The sequence below is a fragment of the Maniola hyperantus genome, chromosome 16 (genome assembly GCF_902806685.2).
Source record: "Maniola hyperantus chromosome 16, iAphHyp1.2, whole genome shotgun sequence".
Lineage (NCBI taxonomy): Eukaryota > Metazoa > Arthropoda > Insecta > Lepidoptera > Nymphalidae > Maniola > Maniola hyperantus.
In genome coordinates, this window is record NC_048551.1 from 8,719,445 (window position 1) to 8,735,978 (window position 16,534).

General features: G+C 37.5%; 2 protein-coding genes across 2 annotated transcripts in view; one reads left to right on the forward strand and one right to left on the reverse strand.

The window, feature by feature from the left end:
- The window catches only part of rsh (radish), a 269,843-nt gene that overhangs the window by 127,092 nt on the left and 126,217 nt on the right, over window positions 1-16,534 (reverse strand). The window contains exon 3 of the mRNA XM_069503824.1: window positions 852-885. The gene's annotated coding sequence lies outside the window, so the exon portion shown is untranslated. The remainder of the gene's footprint in view (window positions 1-851; window positions 886-16,534) is intronic.
- LOC138403396 (uncharacterized) lies at window positions 3,975-7,336 on the forward strand. The gene is made up of 3 exons (XM_069503767.1): window positions 3,975-4,115; window positions 4,436-5,393; window positions 7,211-7,336. The coding sequence occupies exons 1-2, from the start codon at window positions 3,992-3,994 to the stop codon at window positions 5,386-5,388; spliced, it is 1,077 nt and encodes a 358-aa protein (XP_069359868.1). The 5' UTR covers window positions 3,975-3,991; the 3' UTR covers window positions 5,389-5,393; window positions 7,211-7,336.

Below are 16,534 nucleotides of genomic sequence, written 5' to 3' on the forward strand. Positions count from 1 at the left end.
ATATTGCATCAAAGAAACGGATATAAGCTACTTTTTATCCAAGCAAATCAAAGTGTGCTCACAAGATTTTCAAAATACCTAAATCCACAGGAGCATCAGGCTTCATCTAGTTTTGACATAAAAAGTAGATAAATAAATAAATAATCTTGATTAACTTAACAAAAAACAGTGTTAACAAATTAATAATTTATTATGTATAATGGGAGGCCTTGCCTCCTGAGGAAGTAATAACTAAACAGTACAGTAAATGCAATGAGGATGGAATAGTATAAATCAAGTAGAAGCTTAGAACCCAGTAATTTTGATGTGACATCACTGTCTAGTACATCGCAAGGCTAATTTGTATGCAACACCTGCGTCCCGCTTAATTGACCGCGAGAATTTCTCTGTGACGCAACAAACAGATGGTCCCAGATAACATTATGAATAGTTCGCGACAGATCGAGATGACAATCGGGGTATGAGGTGGGGGGACATCCGCGCTATCCCGCGCCTGGCTAGCGGGATGTGCGGCTGTGCCATCTCAACCCGTCGCATACAATACTCACATAGATTTTTAACTCCTCACTTCCTGATGTATTGGTATAGATAAACAATTAATTTATTTCAGAACTTGAAAACTTTATAGTTTGCTTTTATTAGTTTATTTATTGAAATACCCCTTGATAGTTTTTAAAAATCCTGTGGGATCTTTTTAATCATTTATTTCATCAACTCATCGTGGGAATCATTTGAACTTCATTTTATCTGCTGATTTTGATATTGAGAACATGTTTGTGAAGAAGGAGATTCTGATAGATGATTAAAGACTTTGGAAATAAAAATCAGTAATAAGATTCGTAGCCACTTACCAATAGGTATGATTTGAGATTGACGTAGGTAAATCTGTAATAGAAAATCGTTTGTTATTTTCGTGTTATTTTCTTATGATTAACGACTACATTGGAGAGGTATTGAAATTACTTATAGTATATCGGTTCACTGTAATAACCAATAACCATTAGTACTTCAAATATTATCATGTCATAACAATTTTAAAATTTTTAATACTGATTGAGTTTTTTTTTACTTAACGAATTCAATGTTTAATGTTTGCTGTTATTTATAATACTTAGTAACTAGATGATGCCCGTGGCTTCGCCTGTGTGGATTTAGACTTTTAATAATCCAATGGGATCTTTTGAGTCTCTGTTACTTAGGTACTGGTGGTTACTTTGAGTCTCTGGTGGTATACGTATCCCTGGTATAAAGTTTTTAACTTGTAAAGTTGCACAAAATCTTTAGGAGGAAGGAAAATCGCACATGCGAGAAGTAGCCCCTTTAAATAAGCGTGATTGAAACAGACATTTATTGATTTAAAAAACTTAGGTATACAACAAAAACCGGGTTCCGTACCATAGTCGTATTTTTTCGACATTTTGCACGATAAATCAAAAACCTTTATGCATAAAATAAATAAAAACCTTTTTAGAATGTATAGGTAAAGCCCGTTGATATGATACCTGACTTGGTATATTACTCTTACTTTGAAAGTTGAAAACCTAATTATTTGTTCATGAACACATTTTAATATTTTTTTTGTGATGTAACCACAAATTCGCGGTTTTTGGATTTTGCCCTTTACTTGTGCCACCTGCCAGATTTCTTGATTCTAGGTCATCGGAAAGTAGCTTATAGGTTTCTTGACAGACACGCAGACAACGAACTGATCCTATAAGCCTTATAGTAGGTATAAGGGTTTTTTTTCCGTTGAGGTACGGAACTTTAAAAATAAGTCATTCAAACTTTACTTCAGAAAAGTTTATTGAATTAAAATAACAAGAAACAACTCCAACAAAACCCAAAACTGTTGAAGATTTAGCGATATTATTTTTATGTTCGTTCAACGCACATGAGCTGAATTTTAATGTGAAAAAGTGAGAAATGGAATTGGGTATTTGACTACATCAAAAATAAATTATTTCTCAGTGATTATTAAATAGAGGGTCTTCCAAAATACGTTAAATCCACGTCCTTTGTTGGTTTTAAGCAACTAGCTTATGCTTGCATATTCGTCCGCGTGGACTACACAAATTTCAAACTCCTATTTCAGGAGTTGAATTTTCAAAAATCCTTTCTTAGCGGATGCCTACGTCGAAATAGCTATTTGCATGCCAAATTTGAGCCCGATCCGTCCAGTAGTTTGAGCTGTGCGTTGATAGATCAGTCAGTCAGTCAGTCACCTTTTCCTTTTATATATTTAGATTAATTACTGTAGGTCCCTAGTAAGTACAGTCACTTTTTCCAGGATGTGTCCAACGGGCGTCGCGCAGGAGATGCACCGGCGTACGTTCCTTAGACTTCCCGGTGCCTCTCAATAACGCGCTGAGGAGGGCCACCGAGGGGGTTTTAGTGGGTAGAAATCCCACATAACCCGATTGGGTATCTTTAGAAGATTTCCCCCTCGAAAAAAAAAAGTCCCTAGTACAAACAAAATAATACCTCATTCCTTTTCAAGTGCCTACTCAGCTGTTTGTTCTCCCGTTATCTTCAAAGGAATGCGAGATAAAAGTTTTTCCTATTCAACGATGGCCCTTGAACAGATTTTTGTCATGTCATGTCCAACCTAGGCTTTGAAAGCTGACCCTCATCAATCACTGATAAGTTTACGAATTTTGTACATTGCTAAAAAGATTCAGAGGTTAATACATACGAAGAACGATGAAAGAACTTGCTTTTGTTTTCGTAGAAAAGTACTCAGACCCAAATTCTGTAAGATGTATCTCGAGCACATTTGCTAGGGTCTATTTACTTACTATGAATTACTAGGTGATGCCCGCGACTTCGTCCACGTAAGTTTCGGTTTTTAAAAATCCTGTGGGAACTTCTTGATTTTCCGGGATAAAAAGTAGCTTATGCCTTTCTCTGGGATTAAATCTATCTCTGTACCAAATTTTGTCAAAATCGGTTAACCGGAAGGGCCGTGAAAAGCTAGCAGATAAACAGACACACTTTCGTATTTACAATTTTAGTAGGTATGGAGAGTATGGCTTGAATTCAACATAGAAAAGTTAAAATATTATTATATGTTCTTATGCCTGTTTTAGACAGTTCATTTTGCTATCCTTTTTAACCGACTGCAAAAAAAGGAGGATTTTTTTTTAATTTTTATTTTTTATTTTTTATGTATGTTCCCCGATTACTCGAAAACGCCTGGACCGATTTTGAAAAATTTTTTTTGTTTGAAAGGGTATACTTCAAAGTTGGTCCCATTTCAATTTGGTGAAGATCTGATGAACATCTTCGAAGATAGATACTGGAACTCCTCAACGGATAAGAGTAAATTGCTCGCGATCAGTGTAATATCTTAGTAAACAGTATATTTTTAACCAGTCATAGCATAATTCCATGGGGCCACTAAAAATTGTGAAATAAATTTTTTTTACAAAAAAAATAAAAACCGACTTCGTTACACAAACACTAAAAATTGAAAAATAATTTAATTTATTACCGAATATATTATGTATACAAGAGTTAATATAGTTCCATAATAATATTTTTTGGGGTCGGTGCCAATGAGGTGCCATTGTGGAGTCCCATAAAAATATGAAGTCTAGACGATTCGCGCAGCTAAAGCTAATTGGCGCCGGCACCAAAAAGTATTATTATGGAACTATATTAACTCTTGTATACATAATATATTCGGTAATAAATTAAATTATTTTCAATTTTTAGTGTTTGTGTAACGAAGTCGGTTTTTATTTTTTTTGTAAAAAAATTCAATCTAGCAATGAAGCTTTTAAAATATTATACATTCGTTGCTTCATTATTCATATATGATTTTATACACTGTAGTTTCCCTATTTACTTGGTAACCTCGCACAATTTTAAAGATTTCTTTTAAAACAATTCAAAACGTATTTCCGGTCTATTCGTCCCCACTACGACGCCTTGGGCTTGAGCTCATTCCTTTTTTGTGCGCGGTAACTATCGCACGCGCCTTTCGAGCACCATGCCGAAAAGAAGTGCGCAGTCTCAAATTGAGAAATACGCAAGAAAAATAAGGAGAATCGAAGAAAAAGAGAAAAAAAGGCGGAGAATTATTTCTCCGATCGAATCGTCATCGGACGAAGAAGGTTAGTAAAGTGTTTTTTAGTTATTCCAAGTGACTTTTAGCGAAGTGAAAGTGAACACAAGTTTTGGAGTGCACTGGGATTGACTGCGAGTCAATAACTTTGACATATCCCAAAACAAGATACCTATTTATTATTATATGAGGCATCGGGGTTGACTGCGAGTCTCCAACGATGACCTAAGCAGAAAATACGTACAATCTGAAATAGATGTAACGTTCCTCTGCGACCTCCCGTAAGAAAAATTCTTTTCTTTTTCGATCTACCCACAAGTTTATTTTATTTTTTATTTTCATAAATAAAATTACAAATCGTAATTTTAGATAACGGAGATCATGAACACGATCGGGATGCGATCCCCGAGTCAGCGGTAGCTGCTCCCGAAATCACACAAGAAGCGGGGCCGACGTCTAACGATAGCCCCGATCAAAGTGAGGGCGTGGCTGGGCCTGACGTTCGCGAGGAAGCCGCTGCTAGTGATTTGCCAGATTTGGACCCAGAAATACTGGATGCCCTCGGGGAGTCTACGTCCGACTCACCCGACTACGGGGAAAAAATTCACGACAATTTATCAAAATTGTGGCTTCCTTTACTACGGAAAGGTATGCCTACGGAGAACAAGGACAAACTGATAAAGGAGTACTTAATCCCTGAAAACTGTAGGCTCCTGCAGGCGCCTAAACTAAACGCTGAGATTTCTGCTGCGATACCAGATATGGTCCGGAATCGCGATAAGTCGCTCGCCGCAACTCAGCAACAGCTGGGCGCAGGCATCACTGCCGTCAACAGGGGTCTCGACTTGCTGTTAAAGAGCGACAACAAGGTCCAGGCAATGAAACATCTCAGCAACGGATGTAGGTTGCTAAGTGATTCACATCACTTAGCAACTCAAAGTAGAATAAAACTGATAAGTCCCAGTTTAGATAAATCGTTTTTACACATGATTAGTGAATCCGAGCGAGATGATTCATTGTTTGGCTCAACGTTATCAGAGAAGATAAAGGCCGCTAAAGCTATCGAGAAGCAGGGTCTTTCCATTAAAAAACCTGCTAAGCCTCAAAAAACCACGGCCCAGCCGTCCAGCTCTCGATCAACTTCCTACCAGGGAAACTGGCATGCGCCGCCTCGGTACCCGGCGAGCAGGAGGGGGCGCGGAGATTACAGCAGGAGGCCAACGACCTCAAGCGTTCGCCGCCCTTACTCAGCGCCAGCGCAGCAGCCGCAGCGAGCTGCGACCCAGCGGAAGCCCCCTGCCCCAGCGCAGAATCATCATTAGCCCAGGTACATACAGGTCGACTTACCCACTTTTATAATTGTTGGCTAAAAATCACTAATAATAGTGTTGTACTAGATTGGGTCAAACATGGGAATACTATACCATTTAAAACTGTAGTTAAACAGTCTACAATACCTCAAAATACTTTTTCGCATTCGGAAAACTTAGAAATGCTTAAAGCAATTAATAAATTAATATCAATAGGGGCTGTATCGGAGTGCAAAAGTACAAACGACCAATTCATATCTAAGATATTTCTTACTCCGAAACCTAACGGTGACAAACGTTTTATATTAAACTTAAAACCCCTAAATAAATTCATCAGTAATGAGCATTTCAAAATGGAGGATTACCGAACTGCATGTAAATTAATTCCACGTGATGGATACCTAGCTACCATCGATCTTAAAGATGCATATTTTCTCGTACCTGTGCGGCATTCTGACCGCAAGTACTTAAGGTTTCGTTTTCAGCCTCATAATTCATCTAAAATATTTACGTACGGCTTTAATGGCCTTCCGTTTGGCTTATCGGTAGCCCCACGTGTATTTACTAAGATCATGAGGGAAGTGTTGGCATATCTAAGAAATCGTGGCTTTCAGTCAGTTTGTTACTTAGATGACATTATGTGTATCAGCGATACATATGAGCAATGCTTAAATAACGTTAACGAAACGATAAAAATATTGCATTGTCTAGGATTCGTCGTCAATTACGATAAGAGTAATTTAACGCCGAGACAATCCTGCAAGTTCCTAGGATTCGTATATGACACTAAAAGTCTAAGCATGTATCTTCCCTCCGATAAGCGTTTTAAAATTGCCGAGTTGGTTGCAACGTTTACTAAGCTGCCAGCCTGTTCTATTCGGGAATTTGCCCATCTTATCGGAGTTTTAGTTGCGGCTTGTCCAGTAGCTAAATATTCATGGATGTATACTAAGATTTTAGAGCGCCAAAAATACCTAGCCCTGCTTAAGCACGGTAATTACGAAGCGAAAATCAATCTGTCAAACGTTATATTAGATGATTTAAATTGGTGGATTTTAAATATTGGTACTACATCCAATTTTATTAGACAACCTAACTTCCAACTCGAGATCTATTCCGACGCATCTAGAACAGGCTGGGGGGCCGTATGTGAGAATAATCAAGTGAGTGGCAGATGGAAAGCCACAGAAAAAGCGAACCATATCAATTATTTAGAACTAATGGCCACTTTTCTGGGCTTGAAGTCATTTGCTAGCAATGTAACCGACTGTGCAATATTACTACGCATAGATAACACAACGGCGATAAGCTATGTGAACCGTATGGGGGGCATACAATACCCCCACCTCAACGATTTAGCTAGAGTACTTTGGAAATGGTGTGAACAACGTGGACTTTGGATATTCGCATCATATGTGAATACCAAAGAAAACCGCGCAGACGCCGCCTCCAGAGTAATCAATCCGGATACCGAATGGTCACTTTCGGATAAGGCTTTCCATGATATCACACAATATTTTGGCCAACCAGAGATAGACTTATTCGCATCACGTGACAATGCGAAGTGTCCCAGATTTATTTCATGGAAACCAGATCCTGACGCGGTATCCGTCGACGCATTTACAGTGAACTGGGGCGCAGAATATTTTTACGCCTTTCCACCTTTTTCGCTAATACTTAAATGCCTTAGAAAAATAATTGATGATAAGGCAGACGGTATACTGGTATATCCCCACTGGCCTTCGCAGCCGTGGTTCCCGCTACTGCAAAACTTAATAGTCTCAGATGCGTATTATCTAAATCCAAATAAAGACCTCTTGCAATCTCATTTCAGAGATCATCATCCCCTGTACAAGCGTCTTACCCTGGCTGTCGCGAGGCTCTGCGGCAGTCGTTCATCCGAAAAGGCGCCTGTCCAGCATCATCTACGCTGATGTTAGCTTCGCTCTCCGACAGTACTGTGAAACAGTATAACACCTCGCTTAAGCTGTGGTGGCAATATTGCATCGAGAACAACATTGACGTATTCGAACCCTCGAAAAAATCCATACTTACATTTCTAACAACACAATTCAATAGTGGTTGTGCGTATGGCAGTCTAAATTCTCACCGTTCTGCTTTGTCAGCATTTATAGGTAATAACATCGGCTCAGACGAGTGTGTGAAGCGCCTTCTTAAAGGTGCATACAAATTGAGGCCTATAAAATCTAAATACTCAAGCACTTGGGACCCTCAAGTAGTTTTAAACCTTATTTCTACATGGTTCCCTAATACTGAGCTTTCTCTCGAAAGGATAACGAAAAAACTTGTAGTCTCCTTAGCACTCTGTACCGCTCACAGGGTACAGACGCTGTCTCTTATCAAACTCGACAACATCAAGTTTTCCGAGGACGGAGCCAAAATAATGATAACAGACATCATAAAAACGTCTGCACCTGGTAGAGATCAACCAGTTTTGTGCCTGCCATACTTTAGACAAAATATAAGTATCTGTCCAGCTACTGTTCTCTCAGATTACATTTCTAAAACTAGAAATATAAGACCTGAGGGAACAAATACGCTACTGTTAACACACAAGCGACCCTATAAAACTGCGACAACGCAGTCCATCAGTAGGTGGATAAAACAAGTCCTGTCAGAGAGTGGTGTGGACACGGCGCATTCGGTGCGCACAGTACGCGCCACGCGTCTACTTCAGCCGCGAGCTCTGCCGGCGTTAATATCGAAACTATTCGTAAGACCGCAGGCTGGACTAGCTCCTCTGACTCATTTGCCCGATTCTACAACAGAATTATCCTCGACGAAGGAGAATTCGCCCGATCAGTTTGTTTACGAAATAAATAAATTAAGATAAGACTTGATCAATATTATAACATTGTTAAGATTAGTTGATTAAGTTGATTAAAACAGTGAACTAGTTAAAATACATACTAAGATGATTTGTATATTAATGATAAATAAAACCATAACAATAACAAGTTATGCTTTTAATTCCAAAACTTTCTTCTCTTAACATCTACAGTGTATAAAATCATATATGAATAATGAAGCAACGAATGTATAATAAATGATCAAACGAACTTCCAAGTGAAGTTCGATCATTATTATATGAGTTGCTTCATTAGAATATATGATCTCCCTCCCTCCCCGATGCATGGCTTATCCCGAATTATAGAAAGTTTTGTACAAATAACACGACATACTCTAAAATAATGAGCTCAAGCCCAAGGCGTCGTAGTGGGGACGAATAGACCGGAAATACGTTTTGAATTGTTTTAAAAGAAATCTTTAAAATTGTGCGAGGTTACCAAGTAAATAGGGAAACTACAGTGTATAAAATCATATATTCTAATGAAGCAACTCATATAATAATGATCGAACTTCACTTGGAAGTTCGTTTGATCATTTATTATTAATTAAATTAAACTTGTTTACTTTATGAAATCTAACTTAAAGATGCTTATTTCCATTCAGCAATAATTATTATTTATATATCAAAATATCGATAGACGTTGGGGTCCCAAGGTGCTAAGATGGCGCAACGTTGGCAGACCCCCAAATAGGTGGACCGACAACATCAAACAAGTCGCAGGGAGTCGTTGGATTCAGGCGGCATAAGACCGTGACGCGTAAAAGTATCTAGGTACTCTTTAAAGACCTATGCCCAGCAGTGGTCGACTATTGACTTACGACGACGTTAATGATGAAATTATAACAATTCTTAAATAATATTGAGATATGTTGTGGCCGTATGGTAATAATTAAATGCGGCAACGGTGGAAGATGTTTATTGAGAGCCGGCTTATGATCTACTCTCGCTTATGGACTAACAATACTAATAAAGAAATCTTACATACTATTGTTTTAATCTTATTGCTTAACTACCTAACCTACATAATTTTGCATCACCTCTCTTTCAATCCGATGTGCGGCGACCTACTTCGATACATTGAGGAGTTGCATTTTTATGTTACAGCTAATATGAACATGCTACGTTTAAACTGACAATTCGTACATATTACAATATCAAAAATAAATCGAAAATTACGAAGCTGGCGAAACTCAAATCCGCATCTCTCTGGTTATCGTGGTTGATATGTTTTTTAGGATTTACAATTTTTTTTGCAGGCAAAATTATGAAAGTCAATTAGCACAAATCCCAAATCTACCATATAAAAAAACTCCATATGAAGGTAAAGGTTTTAATTAAATACCTAGCTACCTGTTTGTAGATTTATGTATCATGAAAGCAAATGCCCAAAATATCAGTAAATGGCCATCAGGCTTTGTAGCTCCCACGTATTTGTGTGGTTCTCTCTAGTTAATTAGTAACAAGCGCGGCTGAATGCACCCCAATTCAGATTACATAAGTCGACTCCACAACCGCACTCTGCACCTATAGAGCACGCAAATTAGGCAGACGACGTGAATAGCCCACTGCGGACTAAGCGCCAATTATGAAAGCTGATCTTTTACGACTCAGTGAATACAAGTTTGTTATTGAGGATATTAATTAGTGAAACGCCACGCTTTATAAGTGCTGAGAAAATTATTTATTTTAATGTGTATACTGTATATGTAATGTTCATGTCATGTCCATAATGTTCTCAAAGGTGTGTGAAGTCTACCAATCCGCACATGTCCAGCGTGGTAGACTATGGCCCAAACCCTTCTCACTCTGAGAGAAGACCCGTGCTCTGTAGTGAGCTGGCGATGGGTTGATCAATGATCATGTCATGTCAAATGTACGTTTCACTGACCGCTCTTTATTAGCAACCTGTATAAACTTTGTAGAGGCGCACTCAGCCGAACTGGCAACTAATTAACTAGAGTGAATATTAGTTAAAGCCACATCACAAAGCTTCATGCTCACCCATTGATCTAACTGTCTATAGGCCTTCGTATTGAGGGGACATGATATTGATTCAGTTTCATAATTTAACCAATACGAAACTGTGTCTGTCTGTCTGTCTGCTAGCTTTTCACGGCCCAACAGTGTAACTTTTTTTGATGAGATTTGGTACAGAGTTAGCTTACATCCCAGGGACGGACATAGGCTTTTTATCCCGTAAAAATTGAAGAGATCCCACGGGATAATCAGAGGCTCATCTGCTCATCAGCTGTCGTCTTGGAAATTGATATAGGCAACTTTTTATACCGGAAAAGCAAAGAGTTCCAACGCGATTTTCATAAACCTAAATCCACGCGGACGAAGTCGCGGGCATCATTTAGTATAAGTGAGGCAATCATTTTGAAATTTCAAACAAGCTTCAAGTTTATTTTTGTAAGATGTATATACGAACTTGGTGGACACACTCTCGTGTGTCTTGATCTATTGTTTATACCTATCCCTATTTGAAACACCAAATAGAAGACCTCAAGGGAACAATTTCAATTAATTCTGTAATGTGTTAACGGGCGCAAGTCCATTGGCGTTGGAGCCCGCATTGTGGCGGCGTTCAAATTTACCTCATCTGGAACTGCACGGATTCAATCGACACCTGTAAGGAAGAACATCGTATCTCATTTTTCGTAACTTTACAGGAGAGCGCGTCAAAGATTTAAAAATACTTATTAATTTCTGTTAAAGCTCCAACTTAAAAAATATTTAGCAAGGTAAAAACTACTCTTTCATATAGATTATATTATATCATATTATATTATGTACTTTATTATTTTTTGTGAGTTACGGTTATTTTCCACAGAATATAAATACAAAATTTAGAAAATAGCATTGAAATTAGACATGTACATATAATATGTCTAATTTCAATGCCATTTTCTATATTTCAATTCGATATTGTGTGCTAATATTTCCTTTATTCAGTAAAAAAATTGTAAGTTGTAAGCCTGAGTTACGATGAAAGTTCGCTTAATACCAAAAAATACTTACCGAGGATAATACGGTATCTTAGTTACATAATATTACTGATGGCCGCCTTAGGCAAGTACATATGTGTAACTAAATTTATACCATTTTATCATCTTCAATGAATGCTGACTTACAAATTTTTTCCACTGGCAAAAATCGCAACGCGACTTAATTTAGATACAGGTGTGAACGTAAAAAAGAACATTTTTGGTTCACTATGAGTATAATTGTAACTCGAAATGGCTTAAAAGTGAGTTACGATGTTTTTCCATGCAGGTGTCGCAATATTCCCGTCCGTACATATGTGGCAATAGTTAATGGAGTGCTGACAGTGAAGAGTCGGGTAATAGGTTTGGTTATTTTTCTTTACGGGAAAGCTTTTCCGTAAATACGAAACCATTGATTCGGTCCCATTTGCAAAGCCCTTTATGCCCAATGCCTGTATTTTACCAGCGTAAGTAATTATTTCAAATCCATATTTGTCACAGGCTAGTCATATTTTCACGCAAAAAAACTGCGGTTTTATCAAGTTTATAGTACCTAATTGCCACACGTCTCAACCTGTCGCGTGATATACATCATTTTCATGCCATACAATCCATAGTTCTATGGATACCAGAGATCTACTTAGCATGAGCCCTATTGTTAGAATTCTAGATTGTGTGTATTTCGGTGTCAGAGAATTCACTTAAAAAGTTATAAAATCCGTATAAACAGCAATTTCAGTGCAATAAAATGTAAATACATTTGTAAAGTTGCCGGTTCCCGAAACGTAACGAGGTAGTTAAAAAGTTGTCAACTCATAAGTAGGTACTTGCTCTCTCAGGCGTTTTAAATTCCGCACAAAATTTTCTTATTTTCTCCAAAGCTCCATGTCAAAACCAACATTTACTTACCGTTGTTTATTTTCCCTCCAGATGTAAATGATAAAAAGTTAACTCGTACTTTTGTATAATTTTTATATCAGCTCAATGGGTAAAGGAGTGAACTAAAAACCGAAAGATCGACGGTTCAAATCCCGCCTGTTGCACTATTGTCGTACCTACTCCTAGCACAAGCTTTACGCTTAGTTAGAGAGGAAATGGGAATATTAGTCATTTAACATAGGTAATATTCTTAAAAAAAAAAAAATTAGCTACTAAGTACATCTTCAAACCAAAATATTACCTACCTACTGCAAAGCAAAGATATCGAATAGAACTAAAATTAGATTGAAAACGCATGATATTTCATCTTTTTGTGATCTATTAATAGATGTACCTACCTCAAAATGGCTAGGTACGAATGGGTACGTATTGTATGTTATTAGATACACGACCATTAAGCTTTGTGGCTTTCAGCCATTTTCTGCAGACTACAGTTAATTATTTCTGAGCTCAGCTGAATTCAACCCTAATCCGAATTGGAAGATTGGTTCGGAAAACATAATACTTAATTATGTATTTATTTGACTGTGTGAAGTCTGAGTGTAGGTGCAATCCATATCCATACGAATGCTAAAGTCTGTTTGTTTGTCTTTCAATCAGTGAGTCTTTTGCGTGAGTGAGATACGGAGAGTGACATAGGCTACTTTTTATCCCGGAAAATCAAAAAGTTCCCTCGAGAATTTTATAAAACCTAAATCCACCCGATCGAAGTCTTGACTTGTTTTGTTAATATTGCAAAATAATCAACATTGAACAAAATAAACTGCAACAACGCAAATTGTATAGGCTCATAAGATTTTTGCATTCTATCTCGTTACCGTACTGTAAACCTTTAGGTACCTACTACCTACTTGTAAGATAGATTAGGCTGTACTATAATAAGCACAATACAATAATAAGTAAAACAAATGATTTCCGCAATTGAATAGTTCCGCAATTTTTGATAATATGTAGAAAGGAGATCGCCCGTGAACGGGCCCTCTTTTGTGGCGTCGTGTCAAAACTTAAATTAATTTTTTTTTTAATGTGTTATTTTTTTACGATTATGTTTTATAACGACTTTTTTTCACTCTATTATTGAAAATATCCACAATTACAGTTAGAATCGTAAACATGCATTTATTTTGAAGAAGTATTAATTAAATATAACCTCAGTATCAGCAATATAAAAAATAAGATTTCTTTATAACCAGGGTGAATAAATAGAAATCGTTTGCAGAATATAAAGAGTTAATTATTTGTCTACAAAATAAAATTAAAACCATGGTGACAGAACAATTATATTAGGGGGGGGCCAAAGCTCCTAAGAAAATGGGCAATCTCTTTTCCTTGTAGTGTAGGTAAAAACACTATCATAAACATTATAAAAATATAGTCAAACAAATGATGCCTGAGACTTTTTGACTGTATGTCAAAGGTTTCTGTTATTGTCTATTATTTTAGAATACAGTTTACAAATGCTTGATGTTAAAGATGATCATTAATCTTAGTGTCGTTGCTTTCATTTATTTAGTGCAGCGTTCACTCTAGTTAATTGGTAACGACCTCAGCTGAATGCATCCCAATCCAGATTATGGGTTACCTTGGCAACCGCATTCATTATGAGCTCGCAAATTACCGACGAATGAATAGAACGATGAGCGCCTATTTGTATGAAAATGGTATGAAAATATACCTTTGAATGAACTTGGTTAACAAGATATTAATATGTTTACTATAAGCAAAGGTTTTATATAGATTAACTTTCGTGTTTTTATGGACGTTCTTCTTTTGTAACTGTTTTTATTAAACGGTTTTTTTAGCTTCCCTTGTTTGCTGTTTGTATCTTATGTGGGTCAAATCTAGTAATTGCAATTTTACTCCGTTCAATTAAATTAAAATTTTAATTTCGTGTAGTAAAATTTTAATAGTTTAAGGTGAAATCGGCAAATTAGTGAGCTAGCAATTTATTTTATTCAAGTGTTAAAACATCCAGTATGTCGTAACGTTATGGATGCAAAGCTATTTAACTGAAATAACAAATTAACTTGGCGTTTTCATTTCCGAAATGTGAAACACTTGGATACTAGGGTATTGAAGTTTTATGTGACAAGAATCCACATACGGTAGGTACAGTACCTACGCAGCAGAAAATATTGTACATCGACCTTTAGATAGAGATAGCGGTTTGGTAGAGCGTTGTCTCTGTCGTAGAGACCGACAAAAGGTCACATAAATGAGGGACAGCGATCTCTCTACAAAGCCGAGATCTCATTCTAAAGTCGATGTACAATATTTCTTGCGGGCTATTGTAGGCTGGTTTGTATGGAGTGCGCTCGTAGGAGACTCATCTTCAACTTTAACTTATCTCTTGCCGGCTTCTGCAGAATCTCGCATTTCGACTTTATGTTTCAAAATGACCAGCTGTTTATTAATTTATTAATATGCCTATTATGAAATAAGCGTTATTTTCATAAGCATTGCAAAAAAATCTATTTGCAAATAAAGATATTATTTATTTAAAAAAAAAAAAGATAGGCCGACACTAAGGGTGAAATATTCTATAGAGCGCACTCTGACTTTGCTTAGACTTAAAACGAGACAGAGCTATATCTCTCACATAAACCTGTCTCGTTTTAACTCAATCTTAAGTCTATATAGATCTACTTATAGATAAGTAGATCGGCTTTTCATCAATTTGGCGAAAACCTGACCTGCCCCCCAATTGTGTAAGAATAACCATTTCATGGCTATCGCAATCGTCAGGAAATTCTGCCCTTTGATTGGTTGATTCGCTGTTTACATTTTTTCACAGCCAATCAAAGGGCAGAATGCTTGACGATTGCGATAGCCATGAAATGGTTATTCTTACACAATTGGGGGGCTGTAATTTGTACTTATACATAATTTGATGATCTTTGTATTTTATACTCAAAAAAGGCCAGCTTTATTCTTTCTTTAATATCTTTCAAATTCTCTTTGTTGTAATGGATGACAAACGAAAATTTTTTCTTGATAATATCTAAGTACTCGTTTATCAACATTGTGACCTTACTGAAAAGAGTAACAACGGTGTATTCGCCCCTTTGATGTGCGGTGCGTTTACCCGTAGAGCCTGTTGCCGTTCAAACTTGTCTCACCGTGAAATCGCAACAGGTCAGTGCGCTTGCACTCAATGGGGATTATTCACGTTAGACCGTGCCGGGCCCGAAGCCCGAGCCGTGCCACGTCTGAGGTATGTCTGACGCGCGAACTATCCATAGGCACAGATTGTCCGTCCGTCCGTCTGTCTGTCAGCGGACTGTGTCTTGTGAACCGAGACCACACTATGCGGTTCCGATGCGTTGCAGCGCCGCACTGTTGTGCTTTTGAGTATTGGGCACCACATGGGCACTGCGTTGCCGCTCCCGACAAAAAGTATGGCGTTGCAACGCAGCGCCCCCCCTCGCATCGTCTCTCTGGTCCCTATTGCGCGTGCGGTGCGGCGCCGCAAGACGTCGTTCGTAACGCATTGTGTGGCATGGTTCTATGTATAATGACGCAGCGGCACCATTCAGGCGCTGCACCGCCGCACCGCCATCTTCATCACCGATCCTATATGGGTTCCTTTTGAGGAACGGAACCCTAATAAAATGAAAATAAAAAGTGTTATTTCTTGTACGATGGTACGTATTTACGGAACCCTTCGTGTGCGAGTCCGAGTTGCACTTGACCGATTTTTGTTTTTATAGAAATAGCGAGCAAACGTGCCTGCGTTTCGGGTCACCTTATGTCATTTAATTAAACCTACCTACTATTTCTTATTGTAGGTACCTACAAATAACGCTACAACAACATTCTACATTATTTGCAGCAGGCATGTTTATTCACTTTATGCTGACCTTTGAAATACTAATTAACTGTGCACTGCATAATTAATTTTTGTACCGGGAAAATATTTTATAAAAAAATCCTTTGTTCCAGTCAAAGTTATTGTTCCATTAATTGAAGCCTTTCACACACGTCATGTGGAAAATCAGGATTTACCACAACAACTAAAAATAACGACGGAAATTGAAAACATAAATTGACAAGCACGCAGAAAATTCTATATAATGTGGTTCGGTTCACATTTCGTGGTTATCTACAGTGAAACGTATTTGGCTAACTGTTATTTGTAGGTAAAATTATTTCTGCTATATTATGAGTTATTAGTACGGATGCAAATAATTTAGTTCCACGTACCTATTCCTATTATTTCGTTCTTGATCATACCGGCATTTCAATCCGCTTTAGGGGGTGTTCTCACTATGCGAATATCCTGTAGCTAGCGGAAGACTGTGGCTAATTTTGTTGTACATAATCTCTAAATTAAAATGACATGTCTAAATATATTGCTTTC

Bases quoted from the DNA above. Each gene is read 5' to 3' on its own strand.
- LOC138403396 (XM_069503767.1), top strand. From the start codon at position 3,992: ATGCCGAAAAGAAGTGCGCAGTCTCAAATTGAGAAATACGCAAGAAAA. The intron at 4,116-4,435 runs GTTAGTAAAGTG...TCGTAATTTTAG, and splicing joins ATCGTCATCGGACGAAGAAG to ATAACGGAGATCATGAACAC.